The 23048-nt window shown below is 37.9% G+C and overlaps 1 protein-coding gene across 1 annotated transcript; it reads left to right on the forward strand.

Moving 5' to 3' along the window:
• Nucleotides 1–1108: 1108 nt before the first annotated feature.
• On the forward strand, nucleotides 1109–21218 carry LOC119729302 (transmembrane protein 65-like). The gene is made up of 7 exons (XM_038201924.1): nucleotides 1109–1447; nucleotides 1726–1770; nucleotides 2262–2329; nucleotides 2662–2716; nucleotides 3043–3085; nucleotides 19023–19128; nucleotides 19747–21218. The coding sequence occupies exons 1-7, from the start codon at nucleotides 1126–1128 to the stop codon at nucleotides 19885–19887; spliced, it is 780 nt and encodes a 259-aa protein (XP_038057852.1). The 5' UTR covers nucleotides 1109–1125; the 3' UTR covers nucleotides 19888–21218.
• Nucleotides 21219–23048: the final 1830 nt, after the last annotated feature.

Raw genomic sequence — 23048 nt, forward strand, 5'->3', positions numbered from 1 at the left:
AACAACAAACCTCCCAATATTAATATTGTCTTTTGTTAGGATATTGCGTTTGAGAGTTTTGCTTTGTAAGATAAATGTCAATCAGGAATTTAAAAAGAGACTTTTCTGTGCTCCCTTCAGTGTGTGTAAATATCTATCAATTATTTATGATACTTGTACAAACCTATGTATGTAATTGTTTGATAAAGCAGTAGGGAGACAAGTGACGAACTACATAAGCACAGACTTTTTTCCAAACTTATTTTATCATTTGTTACTTTGAAACTTTCGTCTTGTCTTACAGATCATTAATATGTAATAGCTTCATTTAAGAAAACATACCATTCCTTTTTTTAAATTAATACTCTGTACAAATTTAAAGGTCATTAAGAAAGAGAATTGATGACGTGGAATCAGTGCATTTTGATATTTTATTCGTTATTATCTTGGTAAAATTAACCGCGTTTTCTTAGTGATAACACTTGTACATAAGGATGAACTACTCTGGGGCAGTAAATAACAATAAGAAACAAACAAACAAACACCCCAACAAACAAACAAACAAGTAAATAACAAATACATTTGATCTACTCTTTTTACAGATCAAACCAAACGACTTTCAATCAATACATTACTTTTCACTTGTGTGAAGTTATTTTCTATGGCAGTTGTTAGGAGTAGGGGATATATGCCAAGAGTAATAATCACACTTTCCAGTAATATCAATGTTTGCCTTATTAAATTATAAAAATAGGATGTCAAAATTATTGAAGAACAATAAAGAAACAAATAAAGAAAAAGAGACACAAGATTACGTCAGTTTTAGCTGTTTTAATTGCTATTAAAACTGTTTTAATATGTTATTTCCAGCCTAAAAGAATATATTAAATTAAAAAAAATATTAAATTGAATTTAACCCCCCCCCCCCCCCCCCCCCCAATGAGAAGTTCGGGATACGTTGATAAATAGACAGCCTGAAGTGGTGTGTAATCAATTTACAGCGATATATTAAACGTTTGCAATAAATACTTTATATATTTTATAAATACAACAGGGTCATGTCTGTGCTCAATTAATCATCTCAAAAGAGGGCGCCCTATCGATACTGACCAAGGAAAAGAGGGCGCCCTATCGATACTATCCAAGATGGCAGCGTCCATGCGGAAGATCGGTTTTCGGCGATTCCTGCAAATTTTGGACAAAGATCTCAGGTTTTCGGTCAAAAATTCAACCACGTGGGTGGCCCCACGCAAGAACTGTGATTACTCACGTGATGTGCCAATTTTAGGAGTGTTTGGCTGTTGGAATATCCAGACGAGGCATCAATATACGTATCGGGGACGCCTTTTCCGGGGAAAGTTGGACACGGAGTCCAAGTGCAAGCATTTTGCTGCGTCTTTGTTTCCAAATGAGCGGGCCCTCGTTCTTGCCGAGCTACAGGGACTGCAGGATCATATTCATAGAACAGGTTAGACATTATTCATTCACTAGGCTTCCTGCTAATGTGTATCACCTCATGAGAAAATACTGAACAACATGTTGAAAAGATGTTCTTCTTCGTTAAAACATACATCACCTTTTTATAAATAAAATTTCTTCTTTTTAGGAGAAATAAATTATGAACTACAAAATGTAGCATCAAACGCAGTCTCTTTTTCTTGACTTGATGTAAACATTGAACTCTTTATTTCCTCAGTCATTACCATTTTCTTATTCCTCTATGCTTGTACCAATACATTTTTCTAGATAAATGTGCAACTGAGCCACCATCCAAAGCACAGTTGAGATTGGGTGAGTAGATGAATATTAACGAACATCATGCTATGCAAATCATGCATTTCAGAGACTGCATGTAATTTGATATTTCACTATTTAAATAACAGAAAACTCAGCTGTGAACAAGAATAGTAGGCCTAATAGTAAGTTTAGAAAAGCTCAGTAACTGTTTATTTTTGGGTTGTTGTTTAGTTGTTGTTTTCCTCTGTTGTTCTGTTGGTATCTTTAATAATATCTGTAAAATAATTGCGATATGTAAAATCCAGTGAATTTGAACAGAGAAGTAAAAGTTATTAAAAAGTTAAAAACAAATAATAAAGTGTTGATATCCTCATTGCTTCATGCTCTTGTATGGATGCACAAATCCATGTTGTTTGAGCATTTTTGGAAGATTCGTATAGATGTACATTGAGCATTCAAAGACTTGCATTATGCTTGGGAACTACAATGTAATTAGACAGCAATTGATTTCCATAGCCATTATTAAAGCTCTGGTTTGTTTGCAGTGCTGCTTAGTAATGGCATTCCATTCATTGGCTTTGGATTCCTGGACAACGCCATCATGATCGTTGCAGTGAGTAAAAGATAAATTAAATCCATTAGCAAATGAAGACTTTCAAGTATTGCTTCATTTCCTCAGTACATGTATTAATGCCTCAAAAACTGCATGTGTTCTTTCAAAAGAGATATTTGTCTTGGGGGTGTATGCTTTGGAGCCTTTTATTTTTTTTGCTTTAGTTGCACTCTGAAATATTTTTTTAAAACCCCAAAACAAGCAAATGGCAATACAGAGAGACGTCCCAGTTCCCAGATATTGCTAATGATTGACACGTATTTCAATTTGTTGATATCCAATTGTTATTGATTGAAAACTTTAGTTTTCTTTTTTGTTTTTCTTTTTCAAAGGGTGATTACATCGACCTGACAATAGGTGTCACACTGGGCATTTCCACAATGGCAGGTGGGTATGAGATCCTTTGTACTCGTTCCTTACTCTTTCCAAACCGTTTTAACCGAGGCACCTGGTACAGACTGATCAGCCTTTCACAGAATTCTGTACCAAAATGCAAAGGATTATGGGTGAATGATATGACACAACGACAATACCTTGATAACCCACTATGGTGTACTCTCTCATAGGAAACCTGGCTATTTTCATTTCAGTGTCTGTGTTTAGCGGAGAACTGAATACAAAACAACCAAGTTCATTGGCTGTAAATAATATGGTGTTAATTTTTATATGATTGAAAATGTTTGCATTATTTACGTGCTTTCTTTTGTTTACAGCTGCTGCCCTTGGCAACCTTGTCTCAGATCTGGCGGGTGTTGGGTGAGTACAAGGTCCACTCTGTGTTTGCTCAACAAACAGCTGCACAGTCCTCCTTTTTGAAAGAATTAGAGATGTTCAATGTGACGTTTCTGATCAGTATGCCCAAACCATCATCAAAAGATCAGGACTTCCACATTACACTTGTGGTCCTTCTGAGAACCATTTCTAGAGATAGTCACATCACATGGTGTATTTGAAAAGTTAAGTTCCAAAAAAGTGAAAACTTGCACGGCTGTGAAACTGTAAAGAATGAAAACAGTATAACAGCTGTTTCTGTACTTCATTTTTCACTTGATTGCATTCTTAGGTTGTGTTTTTACCAGCTGTTGAAATTGCTTTTTGGCAGCCAGGAGAGAGCAGGATTCTAAAAGGGAACAAAATGGAGTAGTAGGGGAGGTGGGGGAACCGGAGCAAAATGGAAAAAATCTGCGGCAAGCCTGAGCACGCCGCTCTCGATTCTAAAAATAGTTGGGGAAAAATATAGGGGAATCCCCCGATCTCAAAAAAAAAATAAAAAAATAATCTGACGCCGGGTGTGGGGGAGAAAAAAAAAAAAAAAAAAAAAAAAAAAACTGACGCCGGGTGTGAGAGAAAAAAAAAAAAAAAAAAAAATCTGACGCCGGGAGAGAGAGAGAGAGAGCAAAAAAAAAAAAAAAAAAAAAAAAAAAAAAATCTGACGTCGGAGAGAGAGAGAGAGAGAGAGAAAAAAAAAAAAATATCTGACGCTGGGAGAAAAAAAAAAAAAAAAAAAAAAAAAAAAAAAAATCTGACGCCGAGAGAGAGAGAGAAAAAAAAAAAAAATCTGTCATCGCTAAAATGAGGTGATGTCACCACCACGTGACCTTGAAAAATATGTGAGTCACCACCACGTGACCTTGAAACGTGTTGAGGCACGATAGAAATTTGGCGTAAACAACGCGACCTTGAAAAATATGTGAGTCACCACAACGTGACCTTGAAACGTGTGTGAGTCACCACAACGTGACCTTGAAACTCGAGACAAAAAAAATTAGCTCCTTACCCTGTAAAAGGTGAGGAGCTGTTTTTTAATATAAAAATGGAGAGTAATATGTTTAGACCGACGAGTATTTGAAAAATGAATAAAAAATAATATCGGTTTTTATTAAATAGATGGAATACTTTGGGACGTCACAACTTGGGGATAAGTGCGATCATCATATAATCATCGAGAATGGTTTTTTAATTTGTGAAACGTGCGGTGAAATAGTTTCACGTTATTTTGATTTTTCGGCAGAAAATGTGCAAGAAGATCGTATCAATTGGTCAACTTTAAAGAGAAACAAAAGAAAAACTGTGGAGAAACTTATTTTGTCTGTTTGTCCAGAGCAAGACTCAGAAGATGTCCAAGAAACAATCAATAAATATAACGAGCTCGTTAATTACAAAACATTGAGGGGGAATGGTTGCGTCAAACGGTCATTAATAGCGGCGTGTTATCATCACGTCGTTGGATTAGACAAAGAACGAGTTAGAGATTTATTTAAAGTGACTCAAAATCAATTTAATAAAGCACTAAAAATATACGATGACCACTACAATAAAGGCGGGGCCGAGGGCGTAGTCCTAAGAGGTGAAATAGAGGTATAACTCGGTGGTTCGCTTTCATAATGTTTATTTACCGAGAATTTGAACTTGTAAGTTTTTCGATAAGAAATTTTTTTTCTTTTGCCAGCCGTTCGTCTACCCGTTTTTTAACTTCTTTTTCAAAGTCTGTATCGTTTTTAATCTTTTGAAGCTTTGTGCTGGTCTTTGTTCTAATTTTCTGCTTAAGCTCGTTAAATTTGGCGAGCTCTCTCGTAATCAATAAGAACTCTTCGTGCGATATATCTCCGTCGTTGATGGCTTGAGACACGTATTCTTCAATCGTGTTAAGTTTGGAGTCTGCTAATATCTTAATCTGGTCGTGCTTTTTTAGCTTGGCGGATAATCGCCTAGACGCGATTCTAAGCAGAATATCTACACCAAAAGCGCCTATAAACGTTCCTTCTAGCACCAATCCAACGGGGGCTGATATAACACCCAAGAGAGCGGGAATACTGACAGCCCCCGCTACAACCCCCAATCCTTCTAATCCTATCTCTACGTAATTAATAGTGTCGATCACTCTCTTTATTTTTTTATAAGTGCGCTCTCGGTGGTCTCTCTCTTTCAAGATTAAAGATCGAATCTCTTCAATCTTTTTAAGTCTGTACACTTTTGTTTCTTCGTTACTATTTAATCGGAGTACATCTCCAGAAATATCGGGGTATAACGCCTTACCATCTACACTCATGTTTTTAATATAAAAAGATTTTAAAATTAAAAGATCTCCAACTCGATAATGATACCCTCACCCTTATTGTTGAATACCTGTCCTTTTTCACCGCTGATAGAAAATGTCAGTTTGTCGATTATACCGTTTTTAAGATTTTTGAATCCCTCGGCTCTATCAATATCGGGTTTGCGCGTAGCCACGGGTACGATTTTTAAGATGTCAGAAGGACGACCATTAAAAAAGTTTTCACTCGTACTTAATTGCGGGCAGTGAATAAACAAAAATTTAAACGGATTAACGTCGTAAGACCCCGTATACACCACTTTGGGTACCAGTCTTCCTTTGGGTAAATTGAGTAATCGAGATACTTCTCTGTTCAAGCGCAATTTGAGATTGACGTCGGTTATCACCAACGTCACCTTTTTAGATTCTCTAAATATTCGAAAACTTACCCCGGGTATAGAATTTAAAATGAAATCGAACCAATCGACGTCGTACCACCCCGGTGCTATGATGACCGAACCGGTGACTCCGAGTGGCAACGGCTCTAAATGACTCGGAGGAATAAAATCTAAATCCTCACCCGTCACGATAAGACTTCCCCTTATAATTACCCCTGCTTCCCTACTATCTCTCAACTCGCTCAATTCGCTCGCACCCATTTCTCCTTCAATAAACTTTGAAGCCAATTCCTCACCTTCAAAGATTTTTCTTTCTCTAACATATAATAATCTTACTAAAGATTGAAGCGTATTAAGTTCTAATTCAGTTTTTGGTATTTCTGAAGACATGGCGGCTAAAATCAACCCTCGCCGTTCAGCTATAATAGCTCTTTTTCTTTTGTTTGATTCTAAAACGGATTCTAGTCTATCGTCTTCGTACGCTTTTATAAGATCGTTTATAGTTTTTTGTAAAACATTTTCATCGTTAATTAAAAAGTGGTATGGTATATCGGGTAACAATCGCTCTATAAAATCTCTATCCGGCGTTCTTATGTGTACATCTGAAAGAAACTCCGCGGGTATGGGGGGAGGTTTATCTGTGGTAAATGCGGGTCTCCCATCTATTTGCGTAAACCAATCAATCTCCGTGGCGCTGGAAATATTAAAATATCCGGCGTTAAACAACACCCTTTTTACGCGTATAGATTTTTGACCGTTTAAATTATCTACGACGTCTTCTAATTTAAACGTCTGCTCATTTTGAAACAAGTGAAACGAATGCATTTATTTTAAAGTCTTTTTATATTAAAACTGAAACTAAAATAATGAGTGATTTTAAGTCGTTAAAAAAGCAGATACAATCGATAGCCGATCAGGTAACGAGACAAGTAAATCAAAATGTAGCTAAACGACAAGCTACCACCCCAGCGCATGTACTAGACAGTCCGTATCTCACTGGCGAACTCGAGATTACGGTCAACGCGTCTAACACGTTTTTAACCCCGTTTCCCGACTTAATCTCGGACTATAAAATATCTCGCCTCAATACCAACGATGCTGTACTTCGTTGGAAAATAGACCCCATGTCTTTTTATCAAAATCAGTTAAACTTTGCGATCTATTGCGCTACAACGGGCTGTGGTGTTGGAATCGATATTTTAAACTCGAACAACCGTTACGTTGAAGCCTTATTTAATTTTCATCTATACTTTACGGTGAGAAGGATATTAAACGACATGGCCGTAGCAATACCGGGAGAAGACTCGTTTGACGCTCTCAGCAACACCTATGATCGTGGAGCATTTACCAACATCTGTCGGACGTTTGCCATCGATCAAAATAAGTCTTTTAAACAGACGAGAGATCAAAAGACTTATGGCTTAGGTCGGCTTTTTCTTTGGAACGAAAAAACAAAATCATTTTTACTCTTGCCGTTAGACTATGATAAAAACACGACCACACTCGACGATTTTATCAACCCCACGGGTGATAAAAATTGGGGTTTAGACGATCCAAAAAAACACGATGCTTTTTTTAAGCATTGGAAGGGTTATCTCGAACAAGACGACATCGTCAAAATGGCTTGGTTAGATTTTATACCCGCCAAGAGTTCGTTTACCTCCGCGGGAATCATAAAGATCAACGAATCGATCAGATCTTACGTGTACGCTTTACTCGGTGCGCAGGCTCAAACAAAAACGAGCGTATTATCACCGGGCACCGGATTAGACGCTCAGAGACAATTTAACGTCATCGTTGAAGATATCATCAATGCAGTAGACGACATGGAAACGAGTATCGATCAATTTCAAGACTCTTTGCAGTATGCCAGAACGCCTTTAAATTTTGTCGTGAAACCGGGGTTATATTTAATTCCATCGGATATGAACTTGAGGGTTGGAACGCACGACGGCTATAACAACAATCTTCAAATCGCTACCCAGAGTATGAACACTGGTTTGGTACCAGATTTAAACTCACAACCTCAACCGGACGACTCTTTTGATGACACCGATGACGTCGCGCCACCAACACCCCTAGAGCCTATGACCGATGTTGTATCACCAACACTAACACCAGCACCAACACCAACACCTACAGTTTTAACCCAGGAGCCCACGAAACTACAAACTCACCAAGACGAAAAATTATCGTTGACGGTAGGAATATTGGCTATCGTTGGCATGGGTATTTTAGCTTACGAGGCAACGCGATAAGTCACACTCTAATCTCACCAAAAAAAATAAGCCTTACCAACTTTGTGCTGGTAAGGCTTATTTTTTTTGTTTAAACTTGATTACAACTATTACTACCGTCGTTTTTGCAGGTACGCAAACACCAAGGCTCCCACACCCAAAAACAAAGCCCACACGTGTTCGGCCAACCACGATACGGACTTACTCAGCGCGTTAAATATCCAACTTAGTACGCTGCCTATGATACCCGGCAGAGCACCCAACGCGCTCACTCCGAGTTTTTGAAGAGCAGATGCAAAATTAGCGAGTTGTTTTGAAATCCACTCTTTGATACCGCCTTTTGGTGTTGGTGCAGGTGTTGGCGATGGCGCGGTTGGGGCACCCACACCTCTCACGCTAGCGACGATGCTACTCACTATCGTGCTGATGGCTAAACTCAAAGCGGCTAAAATACTCACTACGGTCACACCTTGTTCTCTAAACAGAGTTCTAATCTTTTCCGCCAGAGTCGTGTCGTCGCCTAATATTTTATTAATCGTTTCTTTGATTCTAGCGATCTGACTTTTGAGTCCTCGTTCGTTGGCTTTTGCGGCTTCTAATCTGGCGGATCTTTCAGCGTCTAAGTCGCTCAATTTATCGTTTAACTCTCGTCGTTCTTCTTCGCTGATCCTATGATCACCTAATTCATGTTCGGCATCAAATATCTCTTGGTCTAGTTCTGTGAGACGCGCTAAATTAAGTTCTAGGTTACCTCTCAACGTCTGAAGACTTTTGTCTAAACCCTGGAGTTCCCTGTAATTTAATCCTTCCGTTTGAGCGCTGGTGTCGCGTTGTAAATCGTCTATAATCTCGGTTACCTCATCGGTGGCTCTGGGTAGTTCTGTCAAGGGGATACTCTCGGGTTGTACTTTTTCGAGTTTATCTTTTAGTTTGGCAAGTAGTGTTGGTTTATAGTCAGCGATTTTGAGGGTGTCGCGAATAAATGCGGTACCATATTTATTTTGTAAGGTACTTAATTTGTAATATATTCTTTGACCACCTCGTCTATAAGATAATGGTTCTCGACCTTTATATGTTTTAACGTATAGATTTCTGTCTTTACCAATTTCAAAATCGTTGGGGTCGATAAACGCGGGGTCTATATTATTTTGTTTGTAAAATGAATCAACATCTTCTTTTATTAGTTCTATAGATAATCTGCTTATTGTTCCCGTGCCGAGGACGCTTTCTGTGTCTACCGGTGTATCAGGAGTATCAAAATCGTCCCAATCCAGATTGGTCTCTGCTTCATCATCATCATCGTCGTAATCATCTGTTCTTTCGTAGTCTGGATCTATCTCAAATCCTCCATCCATTTATTTAATAAACCTATTTAAATTATGCCGTTTTCATTATACTGCCCGGTAGTATACCCTGGGTCACCAACCAATTTTGCGTGGCCAGAGCTCCACTTATAATGCCCGTCAATTTAGCCGCATCTTCTACGCTTAGTTTGCTTAAATCCGGCGCTTTTATTTTGAGTAGTTTAGCTCCTACCATGGCGTATCCCATCACCAGACCCGATATGACGGCTCCGTGATAAATCGTATTAGCTATTCCGTTTGTGTCAAAGTTACTCATCGTTTTTAATATAACAATTTTTAAATTGCTGTTTATTCCATGTCTAGCGTTTTGGGGGCGATGGGTGTAGTGGGTTGCGTGACTACCGGCACTGGCTGTACTACCGGCGCAGTCACCTTACTTTTTAGTACCAGCAGCCCCACTCCTATTATAGACGCTATAGCTCCCCACATCGCCCAAGAGTTGTAGTCTGGTGAGCTCGTAGCTTCGTCCGATGTTACGTTCATTTTTGCTAATTTTAATTTCATCTGTCTATTGTGCTCGGCTAAAGCTTTACCCTGCTGAATTCGTTTAGGATTTTTAGTCTTGGTCACTCTCGTTACCGTCGGTGACGACGTTGTTTTTATCGGTTGGGGCGTCTCTGTCTCTGCTGGTTGAGCTGCAGGCGTTGCTGTCGCTGCTTTCTGATCTTCCATTTATTATATTAGGTTTATTAAATTTTAAATGTTTTGTTGTGATTATCGTAGCAACTAGGGGTGATATAAAAGTTCCGTACTTGTAACAAACGTCGCTCAACATACCAGCCATACTCGCGCTTATAATAGGATCGGAACTCAAGTCGTTGGTGAGTTCTTCTTCAGAATCTATAGTGACGTTATATCCTAAAACTTGTACGGGTGTAACCACAGCTAACACTCTCGAAAATAGACTTAAAGTGTATTTACCAACGGTTTTAACAATTTCATTTCCAAATTTAGTTTCGTACAGATGATACAGCTTTTCGAGTTCTTTACTGTCAAGAGCTTCGATATGTTTAACGGTGTATTCCTTTCCCAAGTACTTTCTAGAGTTTCCGGCTGCTATGACACCGCACAAACGATCTTTATGTTCTGCGTTGTGATCTTGTTCGTTCGTTAAAGTAAGTTTTAGGTCCTCCATTTAATTAGAAAGGAGTTTAATTTTGTTGTAGCTTTTGCAACTTTGTTACAAAGGCAAAGGTACTCGTAGGTGTAAAACGATAAATTAATCGATATGACGATAATAGCCAAAAACTGCAAATACTCGAATATTGCTATCATTTATTAACAGCAAAATGTATTTTGTTGATGTTTGTTGATCAGCAAATTGTAATGCTTGTGTAGCTTGTTGAGTAGGTTGTTACTCACCTAGTTATTAATTGTTACTCACCTAGTTATTAATTGTTACTCACCTAGTTATTAATTGTTACTCACCTAGTTATTAATTGTTACTCACCTAGCTACTCAAGTAGCTCGTAACTAACTGGAGGTTCGGTGTATACGACCAATTTACTATATTTCACATCTCTCAAACGTCGTTTTATATAATCTCGTTCTTCAATGGGTACGACGTCATTTTCGTCTAACGCTTGATCAAACGATGTTTTATCTTTGCAGTAAAATAAAGCCAACCAGGCCGTGTTTTCTCTATAATCTTTTAAAACGCTGTTGTACTTTTGGGTCAGTAACCAACAGCTGTGATTTACGTGTCTTCCGCTAAACGCCATCTTGCTTAAAGCGCACGTCTTTTTACGATATTTAATCTCTTGATCCGAAGAGCAATCGTCCACGATAAACAGCGTGGCAACACCTTCAAATATTTTACTGTAAAAATCGATCGCTTCGTTGAGCGTCATCTTGTACAAATCCGGATCGCAGAGGTATACCTCGGGATCTGCTTGAATCCACTTTCTTTCGATGTACGTTTTGTTTTTAAATATGGTAGGGCAAATGATGACTATCGCTTCAAATGTATTTTTATAGTCTGACTCTAACAGATCCAAAATCCATTTGGTTTTACCCGAATTTGTTTTGCCGACGATTAAAGCGCAATGCGGTTGTGTCATTTGAACTTAACAGAGATTTAAAATTCCCGTCTTCCAAGTTCAATTGAGCATCCATGACCAAAAATACGTACATCGTGAGGTCACCTTGACTTTCGGCTTCTCTGTTAAATTGAATGTTGATGCCTCCTCCGTCTCCGAGTTTCCTACCGGATCCGTGAGCGGAGTTGTCGTCGTTACTTCTAAAATCGAGCCACAGACCGTACTTGTCTTTTAGGTAGTCTCCGAGGTCAAAACCCGTCAAATTCAAGTCTTTGGCTACTCCGCGCCCGCTTTCGGTATCGCTGTCTCCAAAGAACTTGTTGATTTCATTCCAGTGTTGATACTGAAACATGCCTTGACTTTAGAGTTGATTGGGTTTACCTTCTACGGTCACTGATGTTTTGGTTATTTTTGGATTGTAAAATCGCTGCGGATTTTTGACCGCGGGATCTTTAAACAAAAACAAAATACCCTTGAGACTCCTGATGGGTTGATTGACGCTGACGTTCCAAAGCGTGTCCGATTTGTTGACGGATCTAACTTCTAGCGAGTGGATTTTATCAAACAGATATTGCATTAACCCCTTGTGTTTATTCCTGATGGTGATAGCTAGGTCTCTGTTGGTCACCACTTCGTATTCGAGAGACAAGTCTGAGATAGAATACATCGCCGCCGTATCTGAACTGTTGACTACTTTTTCGTGATCGTTAAACTTTATCTCGTACGTCAGAGGTTGGTTTAAACCACTGGGGTAAAAAGGGTGATGCGAAGTCAGTATGTCAATGTCTAGGGGAATACAATATCTGTTACCATAGGCATCCGCGATAGCTTGATCTTTACCGCTGTTGGCACCCGCGTTAGCATCTCCAGCCCCAATTCTTAGTTTAGACACGTTTTCTTTTTCTATGCCCGAGTACGCCATGTTTCGAGTTGTCGAGCTGTTGATCCAATTGTCTTTAAAGTTGTGATACACGTCGGCGTGACGATAACTTATAATTTCGTGACCTTGAAGCCTGACGCTGATTTCGCTGACTAAATTTCTGGCCAAATTACCAAAAATGGTTCTATTGTCGTCGCTTCCACCGTCGAGTTCTAAACTAAAAGCTAATTTACAAGTGCCGGGTACGATCACGTCGTCTACGCCCAATTGAGGAAACTTAACTCTCAGCGTTTGCCCCGCCGATATACTACTAGGATTGTGGGTAATGACCACCTCTTTTCTCTCACCCTTGATAGATCTGGGTATTTTTAATAGCCTGCTGGGATTGAGCTTTTTTCCATACACATTCATTTTATTTATACGAGTTTTAAATGTAAAGATATCTGTAAGCCAAGAAGCCCACCAATAGCGTTCCTCCCGCGATAAACGCCAGTTCTTTTTCTATTTGTTGGTCGCTAGGCTCGTAAAAATCTTCGAGTTTGGGTTCGCGGGGTAACTCGACGTTTTCTCCGGTCATTTCGTTGTAGTAACGCAACGCTTGGTCTACGTTGGAAAATGTTTCTTTAGAGGCATTTTGTTTTCTGATACGTTCGTTGAGAAAATCGAGTCGTTTTGTTCGTTCTCGTTGCCACTGATATTTGGCGGCCGAGAGTTGTTCTGTCGCTAAATCGTGTCTCTTACGCTCTTCGCTGCCATCATCCCTTAGACTTGAAAATAAAAAGTTTGAACCCGAAAAAGCTAAGGCGTTTACGATCGCACCTCCTATCATCATAGCAACAGCTGACGCCATCTATTTAATGTATAAAGCCTTTTAAAATTATTATTATAGTAAATGATGGATAAACTTCAAAAACTGTATTATAGCCCGAGCGGTTATTGGAGAGGTGAAAGCGCCGTCGACCATTTACACGATAAAACAAAAATCGATAAAAAAGTAATCAGAGATTGGCTTAAAAAACAAGCGATCTGGCAAATTTATCTACCGGGTCCCGCGTATGTACCCAGACCTACGAGTACATCGCAAGAATTTGAAACACCAAACGATTTTCACCAAATGGATGTGCTATACCTACCCTGGGATAAAGTAAAACGCAAGACTTATAAATACGCTTTGACGGTTGTCGACGTTGCGAGTCGATAACACGAAGCAGAACCTTTGGTTTCTAAAACGGCGGATTCTACCCAGGATGCTATCGTCAAGATTTACGCGAGATCGCCTTTGAGTTACCCTAAAACGTTGAGAGTAGATGCCGGTACCGAATTTAAAGGTGCATTTAAAAAATGGATGACCTCAAAAAACGTCGAGATTATCGTAGGTGAACCAGGAAACCACCGATCGCAGGGTATCGTAGAAAGATTTAACCGAACGCTAGCCGAGAGACTGTTTGGTCATCAGTACGCTCAAGAAATGTTAAATCCCGAGAGTAGAAACACGCAATGGGTCGAGCGATTACCCAGCGTGATCAAAGCTATAAACGACGAAACGACGAGATTAATAGCTAAAGCACCGTCAGAGGCGGTTAAACTAGAACAGGTCCGGCAATCGCCGGCTAACCCCGTTAAAACAAAAGAGCAACAATTACCGCAAAATGCCATGGTTAGATATTTATATTACCCGGGCGAGCAAGAGGGTGGAACCTCGAGAAGAGCCACAGATCCCATTTGGAGCGTAGACATTTATAACGTGGAAAAACGAACGAGTCAATTTAAAATGATTAACGGTAAAAAAGTCACGACGGGTCCTACTCTTTATTACCTTCAAAACGGCCCAAAAAGGAGTTTTGTGAGACAAGAGCTTCAAGTCGTACCCGAGGACACGCAATTACCGCCTAATTAATATCTAGATTGCGGTGACCATAAGCGAGCGTGTTTATACCGTCCGGTAAAATGTACCTCTTGGTATCCAACGGACTCAACGATAGTTTATTTTGAGATATTGTGTAAAGGATGTGATTTTCCGATCGAATGTGAGTCATCGTTTCTGTTTTAGATTTATTTTTAAAGATGCAGTCGTAGTAGTGCCGGTGTTTTAATTTTTTGTCAGTGACCGATTTTGTGACCCCCTTGGCTTTTTTAAGAGTGATGTTGTTGTCATCCGCTAAAATCGAGTACATCTTAGGTCTTACGCAAACGGCTTCTTGAATGACCTTACCTCCAAACTCGTCTTTAAATTTACCGATCACTTTCTTATTGGTTGGATCGTACAACTCGTGATCCAGATTGTAATTCGAAAAGTCGTAGTGTCGCCCGTGAGATTGCATGTCTTTGTATATGTCATCCGTGTAAACGACAATCAACAGACTGTCCGTATCCGTATACATCAACCTGATTTGATCTCCGTACTTGTCTTTCAATCGGTTGTAATAAAAATCGTACATCAGCGTCTTAGAGAGATCTAAGATGCTCACTCCGCAGTAAATGGGTTTGTTTAACAAGGTTTTAGTCTTGTACGTTTCGACAAACGACAGGTTACATTCTGAAAACGGCGTTGTTGTTTTATAGCTCGGTCTTTGAATTATTTTTTTGTATTTTTCTTGATCGCTCTCGTTATTGTCTCTCAGTAGGTAACCGTCAATCCTGTTTCTGACGTTTTCCATCGTCTTACCAAACACGCTGTTATTCATCAGTTTAAAAAAGTCTTTCTCAAAATCAGAGGTTGCTTTGGTTCGGAGTTGCGTGTTTTTATCGATGTAAGATTTCATCCAAGGCGCTTGTTTAAATTTTAACACGCGATGCACCTTTTTTAATTTCAAACCTAGATTGAGGTATGACTGCAACGTAACGTAGTGCAACACGTATTTTTGTTTTGGATTAAGCGTACACGTTAATTTTTGTACGTCGCTACTAGGTTCGGTATCCAATAAGTCATTTTGATAATCAGACATCCAAGCTTGGGGTATGACGATGTTTTCTGGCGCTAGGGGATAATCGTTGTGCTTTGCGTGTAGATCGTGCGGGTAATCGAGGTCTACTTCGAAAAAATAACCGGTGTTGGACGTTTTCTTAAGCGTTAATATTCTTTCTTCGGTAAACGGTTTCGAGGGTGTCCATTTAAAATCGCTGTACGGTAGATATTGACTCATAGCCCAACCGTACAGATTGTTGGCATCCAGATAAGCGATATAACTCGAGGGTTTGTTTGAATCGTAGTCATCGAGATATTGATTATTGGCTTTGTGATGTCTCATTCCACCCACGCTCGATATGCCTCCTCGTTTTGCTTTTTCAAAAAATAAATGTTTGTCTACGTCTTGCAATAGTTCGAGTTTAACTTCCGAGTGTTTTAATAGAGCATCCCACGACAATCCGGGTGCGGTAAAATAATTGGCTGGATCTAACCCGTAGTTTGTAATGCACGTTCTTCTAAAGTTTTCAAATACGCCTGCAAGTAATAACGTATCGGTCGTCACGTACAAGTCGTGATATTCTCCTAGATTTTGTATATTAAACTCGTTCCACACGCGTTGAGCTCTGTCGTAGTCTTGTTGCGATATATGTTCGTCTTTTAGTCTGCTGTAAAACTTGCCGATGGGTGGTAGGCTGGTCTCTTGAAACTTATCAAACGAGTTCATATATTCGTAGGGATAAATTCCTTTTTGTAATAGCAAGTCAGGATGTTTAAAATGCTTTTTGAGTAGCTGAAACGACTCTTTTGGGCAAGCTTTCACTAATTTATCCAACGACGATGCCATAAAACTAAACGAGTCTAAAAATCGTAGATTTCCTATCGAGAACGAAATATACTTTTCTGAATTTTTAGCGATCACTTGTATTTCTGTTTGACTATCGTATTCTGTCATTCCCTGCATGATTAAATGCGCGTCGTAATTTTGTAAATTGTGAAAAAAGACTGGTATCGGTGTACAACCGGGTTTAATTTGTAGTTTGAGGTTACAATAGGCGTGTGCGGCACCTCTATATTTACCAGTGACGTGGCAGTGATCTCTCACCTTTCTAAATTTATTAATGCTCTTTTGGCAGTCGAGACATTTAGACTCGATAAATCCCTTACTATTTTTGTACTGATATTCTTTCTTTTGTTTTATCGTCTTGGGTTCTCTGGGTTTCTGGCACTGACAGTTGCTCGAGTAATTGGGATAAATTGGTTTTTCACAAATCCAACACGCGTTTGTTTTATCATGATGGTCTTTAGCTCGCTCGTTATATTTCATGGTTTGGGGTTTTTCAAATATGCAATTAATATCGCTTTGTAATTGTAACAACGTCGTTATAAATCTAGTTGAAGCGTCTTTGCCTCTATAAGTCTCTTGATACACATTTTTACCGTCGCATCGGACGACAACTAGCGAATAACCGCTAGCTTTGTGAACGTTAATCTTTTTTGTGTTTGTCTCTTTGTCTGAGTGAGTAGGTTTAGATGTTAGTGTCTGTGTGGGTGTTGTTGTTGTTTGTAATATGGATTCAAAGTCAGCATAAATGACAAATGGTGCTTTTTGTTTGTGTCTATAGTTTTTAAATTCTAATATCGGTACGTCTCTTTCGCCCGGTTGTCCGTCAAAGATTGGTTTACCTGTCGGAAATACAATCTTTGATGGATGCGCATCTATACCCTTACAATCGGCGATATGTCTGTCCAATTTGTTTTGATTGGTAAAATGGCATAGACATCTTCTACAAAAATATTTCTTACATTTATGTTTTGTAACGTCGTACATCAACCTCGTAAAATATTTTATCCAACAATAGTGATGCTTGTCACCTTTAGAAATCAAAAGCAGATCGATCTCTTTTGCCCCGTAGTTTTTAGACACGTATAATGGATATATCTCACCCTCATAACCGTATACGTTTATCGATAAATTATTTTGTCTTTCTATCTTGGGTATCTGATCGACCGGTGTCGGAAAGTCAACGCCTTTAAAACTGAGTCCGTCGTCTTTGGTGTAAATCGACGGTCTGCTTTCGTTGATTTTATATTTAGGATTATTTCTTATTTGATTTTTTACTTTATCCGTGTACAACCCAAGAGCAGCTCTCAAACACCATCTCAAACACTCGTCGTCTTTGTTTTGTACGTTGATCATCGCCTGTTTAATTTTAAGATGTTCGGGTAGGTTTATGTAAGAACTACCTCTCGCTGGATTATATCTGTTGATGTTGATGTATAACGCGAGTATTGTATCGACTGCCCAACCCGATCCTTGATTCGTATACCTTTCATCCTTTTTGAATAGCTCTTCGATCTCCTCTTTTAAAACCTGTTTTATTTGACTTTGATTTAAAACGGCTTTCGGTTTGCTATAATGAATAGCTTCGATCGTTTCGATTGTACCATCCGGTTTGATTTTTCGATACCTTATTTTTAATACAAGCTCTACTTTTAAACCTCTGAGCTCTCTCAATTCAGACTTGATTTTATTGACTATTTGTTCCTTGTGCGAATCAAAAAACTTGATTAAATCGTGGTTATAAAGTCTGGGATTTAATTCCCAGTTTCTGTAGTAATTTCTAAACCTTCTCGTTTCTCTAAAAGCTGACTCTGTAAAGTATTCGGGTTGTCTGTATGTTTTAATCGCCGAGAGTAAATCTTTTTTCAAAACTCGTCCTTTATAACCCGTCGGTACGTATTCTAGATTTTGTTCGTCTACAATCTGTTTGAGCTCATAAAGTTTCTTTTTCCTCAAGTTTTTAAATTGACTTTCATAATTTTTTATCCCCTCGATGTAGACTTTACGAGTAAGAGAAACATTTTCATTGTGCGGTATATTATACCGCTGCACGTAATCACGCAGCGTGGCTTTGTTCCATTTAGAATATCCTTTGACGGTCGGTCTGAACATATTACTCTCCATTTTATTATAAGAAATATAATATTTTTTTTCTCATTTTTTTTGGAGGGTGATCAATTATTTCATAAACCATGAGAGCTTGACTGTAGTAAAAATTCCCAAGGTCACGTGGTGATGGCTCACACATTTTTCAAGGTCGCGTTGTTTACGCCAAATTTTTATCGTGCCTCAACACGTTTCAAGGTCACGTGGTGGTGACTCACACATTTTTCAAAGTCACGTGGTGGTGACATCATCTCATTTTAGCGACGTCAGATTTTTTTTATTTATTTATTTTTTTTTCTCTCTCCCGGAGTCAGATTTTTTTTTTTTTTTTTCTCTCTCTCCCAAACCCGGCGTCTTTTTTTTTTTTTTTTTCTCTCCCGGCGTCAGATTTTTTTTTTGTTTTTGTTTTTTCTCTCTCTCCGGGCGTCAGTTTTTTTTTTTTTTTTTTTTTTTTTTTTTCTCCCAAACCCGACGTCCGATTTTTTTTTTCTCTCTCTCTCCCGGCGTCAGATTTTTTTTTTTTTTTTTTTTTTTTTTCTCTCCCGGCGTCAGATATTTTGTATTCTTTTTTTTTCTCTCTCCGGGCGTCAGATTTTTTTTTTTTTTTTCTCCCGGCGTCAGAGATATTTTTTTTTTCTCTCTCTCTCTCGGCGTCAGGATTTTTTTTTTTTTTTTTTTTTTTCTCTCTCCCGGCGTCAGGATTTTTTTTTTTTTTTTGAGGGGGATTCCCCTATTTTTCCAAAACCGAGAGCGGCGTGTCCAGGCTCGCCGCAGATTTTTTCCATTTTGCTCCGGTTCCCCCACCTCCCCTACTACTAATGGCGTATATCGCGTTTTGGAAATAGACTCTTTATTGATGCCCCGCCGTTCATTCTGTCTCCTGCAGGTTAGCTGGCTACGTAGAGTCTCTGGCATCCAGAGTGGGAGTCCATCCCAAGGAATTGACTCCAGAGCAGGCGGATATGAGGAAAACACGGTGGATTGCTGGCATTGTAAGTTGAAATAACCCCCTCCTACCCGACCCCTTCACACACAGTGTCAATGAGGCATGCAAGGTGGAAGGACAAGACAATTTTAATTTTTTGCAGATACGCCTGCAAAAAATTACATGTAAAGTGGCTGCCTGTATTAAAGGTATTCTAGCCATTTCTTTTTTGAGAGACAGTCACCTCGAAATTTATCTGCAGAGTTTTTTTACCCAAATGTATCCTAAACTGAATATGAGAAGGGAGGCTTCTGAAACAGCATCATTAATGCAGATAGAAAAAAATGCTCTTAGTTCTTCCACATCTCTGTAATGTACATAAAAGCTATCAGGGATGTAGCCGATCCTAGATGAAGATCACAAATCAATGATCGAGGTCTAATGTTACTCCTGAGCTGATATTTGCTAGTTCTCTTTAGACTCCCTGCAAGTCCATCACGAGTCCTCCAGTCCCAATTCAACTCACAAGCTATTCAAATGAGCTTTGACAAAGGCATTCCTTTGTTATTGTTCATCCACTGTTACTTGTGACTGGACTAGTGACTGGACTTGTGATTGACTTGTGATAGGAACCGACTGTATATGGAGGTTACACTTGTTTTTATTTTTTTGTGTTTCTGTGTAGGGTCGGGCTCTAGGTCTTACGATTGGATGCCTTTTAGGAATGTTCCCACTGCTTTTCTTGGGAACCAGGGAGGAAGTTGAGGAGTCACCAACAGAGGGCGCTGCAGCAGTAACAGGTGACCAGTCGAAGATTCAAGTGTAGGTAGCAAGCAATATAATGGTATGCACAATTTTTATTTCACTTGGTGCCAGTATGCCAAAATATTTTGTTGGCCATTTGATACATCATTTGATCCTCAGGGCATTTTCAATACAATCACAATTGCTGGTTGTATGTGAATTTCAAAGTACTGAATATTATTGGCTATTGAAAACTGGACAAATTGTTGGTGTGCTCCTCTCAAACAAGAAGTATTTGAATTGTGATGGCAAATCAGCTCCATTCACTTTGTTCTATGTACTGCAATGCCAACAAATCCGGTTTAACCTTTTAATTGACAACTAAAGCTTTACGTGACAGGGTTGTTTTTGTGTGTCGATTTTCATTGGGTAGAAGCTGTTGTTTTTTACTTGTCTAGTCACGAACTAAGTGAATTTTATCTGAGATTTGTTGATCTCATTTTGCTTGCACATCTTTTTGTTATTTTTTAAGTAGTGTCCGTCTCTTTAATATGCCCTTGTGTAAAGAAGCAACTGTTAAAGAAATGTTCGTCTTAGCTGTAAAACTGTGCAATATTACGATCCATCATATGAAGTGCAGTATATTATATAAAAATATTGAAGTTTATTGGACTTTTAACCTTTTTGGTTTTGCCGAGTTATAATTCCTTTTGTATTACTATGAAATTCCTAATGAATTTGTACAAATCTTCGGTTCAGTTCTAAATGGTCCTTACAGCAGTCCTATAAATTCTGGCAGACAGACTCTAAGGGCAGATTTTGGGCTTGAAAATGTCAATTATTTCAGATTAAAACAACTTCCATGATTAGATCTTTCAATTCTTTTCTCTTGGTTTGTTATTTAAAGCATTTTTTTTAAAAACAGGAACCTTTTAACCAAATTGTCCAAAAAGGACCTTTAGAACTGAAATGCTGAAATGATTATGTTATTTATACATCGACTCATCTGCAATGGTTTCTAGGAAATTGAACCTGTTGATTTTAACTAGGAATTTTTTTTTGCAAGTTTACAGACCTATCTTCTTTACCTGTTGAACAACTCAATTATGTTTTAAAATGATGTTTTTCTTTCACTGTAGTATATTGACATTGATTATGTAGCAATCAATTCTGTATCTGTTAGATAAACTGTGTAGTATATTCTCCATGAGAATTGTATAATTTCAAACAATGTCTATTACAAATCGACATATTTGAAAATGTGTCCCAACCATGCCATGTCGAGTGATTGTTTTTAGGTAATCTACTTGAAAAAATGATCTATCAGATGTTAACATTCCTGTAATAGTTTTGCTCTTTTTCGTTTGTTTAACTATAGCAGAGCGGCATTAAGACCAAGGTACACTGAAGAGAGCCATTGTCTTCGCACTTTTCTTGTTTTGCCCTTAAGGGGTTTATTTTGTGGATTGATTTCCATATCAATCTGCAAACCTAGCCTTTGAAAGCAATAATAAAAAGACATTTGAGGAAAGTATACAACAAATGCAGAATTTCAATAAAAATGCAAGGTTAATCCCTTAACAATTTTGAATTGTTGAGAAAGATCAAATTTTTGCAGAATTTCAATACAAATGCAAGGCTAACTCCTTACTAATCTGAATTTTGAGGAAAGATAAATTTTGCAGAATTTCAATAAAAATGCCAGGTTAACCCCTTGCTAATATGAATTTTTGAGAAAGATCAAATTGTAAACTTTTCCCAAAAATTCAGATTAGCGAGGTGTTAACCTTGCATTTTTATTGAAATTCTGCAAAATGTTATCTTTCTGAAAAATTCATATTAGTAAGGGGTTAGCCTTGCATTTTTATTGAAATTCTGGAAAATTTGATATTTTTCCCAAAATTCAGATTAGTAAGGGGTTAGCCTTGTATTTTTATTCAAATTCTGCAAAATTTGATCTTTTCTCAAAGTTCAGATAAACAAGGGGTTAGCCTTGCATTTTTATTGAAATTCTGCAAAAAATTGATCTTTACTCAAAATTCAGATTTGTTAGGGGTTAGCCTTGCCATTTTATTGAAATGATGCAAACATTGGATTTTTTCCAAAAATTCAGATTAGTAAGGGGTTAGCCTTGCATTTTTATTGAAATTATGCAAAAATTTGATTTTTCTCAAAAATTCAGATTCGTAAGGGGTAAGCCTTGCATTTTTATGAAATTCTGCAAAATTTGATCTTTTCTCAAAGTTCAGATAAACAAGGGGTTAGCCTTGCATTTTTATTGAAATTCTGCAAAAAATTGATCTTTACTCAAAATTCAGATTTGTTAGGGGTTAGCCTTGCCATTTTATTGAAATGATGCAAACATTTGATTTTTTCCAAAAATTCAGATTAGTAAGGGGTTAGCCTTGCATTTTTATTGAAATTATGCAAAAAATTGATTTTTCTCAAAAATTCAGAATTGTAAGGGGTAAGCCTTGCATTTTTATGAAATTCTGCAAAATTTGATCTTTTCTCAAAATTCAAACTAGTAAGGGGTTAGCCTTGCATTTTCATTGAAATTATGCAAAAATTGGATCTTTCACAAAAATTGAGATAAACAAGGGGTTAGCCTTGCATTTTTATTGAAATTCTGCAAAATGTAATCTTTTCTCAAAATTCAGATTAGTAAGGGGTTAGCCTTGCATTTTCATTGAAATTCTGCAAAATTTGATCTTTTTTCAAAATTCAGATTTATAAGGGGTTAGCCTTGCATTTTCATTGAAATTCTGCAAAATTAGATTTTTCACAAAAATTCAGATTAGTAAGGGGTTAGCCTTGCATTTTTATTGAAATTCTGCAAAATTTGATCTTTTTTTTTTTATTCAGGTTAGTAAGGGGTTAGCCTTTCATTTTCATTGAAATTATGCAAAAATTGGATCTTTCACAAAAATACAGATAAACAAGGGGTTAGCCTTGCATTTTAATTGAAATTCTGCAAAAATTGGATATTCCTCAAAAATCTGACAAACAAGGGGTTAGCCTTGCAATTTGATTGAAATTCTGCAAAAATTTAATCTTTTCTCAAATTTCAGATTAGTAAGGGGTTAGCCTTGCATTTTCATTGAAATCACGCAAAAATTTGATTTTTCTCAAAAATTAAGATTAGTAAGGGGTTAGCCTTGCATTTTTATTGAAATCATGCAAAATTTGATTTTTCTCAAAAATTCAGATTAGTAAGGGGTTAGCCTTGCACTTTTATTGAAA

Source organism: Patiria miniata, unplaced genomic scaffold (genome assembly GCF_015706575.1).
Source record: "Patiria miniata isolate m_02_andy unplaced genomic scaffold, ASM1570657v1 HiC_scaffold_20, whole genome shotgun sequence".
NCBI classification, from domain to species: Eukaryota; Metazoa; Echinodermata; class Asteroidea; order Valvatida; family Asterinidae; genus Patiria; species Patiria miniata.

Coding starts and splice junctions, on each gene's coding strand:
- LOC119729302 (XM_038201924.1), top strand. CDS start 1,126: ATGGCAGCGTCCATGCGGAAGATCGGTTTTCGGCGATTCCTGCAAATT. Junction 3,086..19,022: donor TCAGATCTGGCGGGTGTTGG/GTGAGTACAAGG, acceptor TGTCTCCTGCAG/GTTAGCTGGCTACGTAGAGT. Junction 19,129..19,746: donor CACGGTGGATTGCTGGCATT/GTAAGTTGAAAT, acceptor GTTTCTGTGTAG/GGTCGGGCTCTAGGTCTTAC.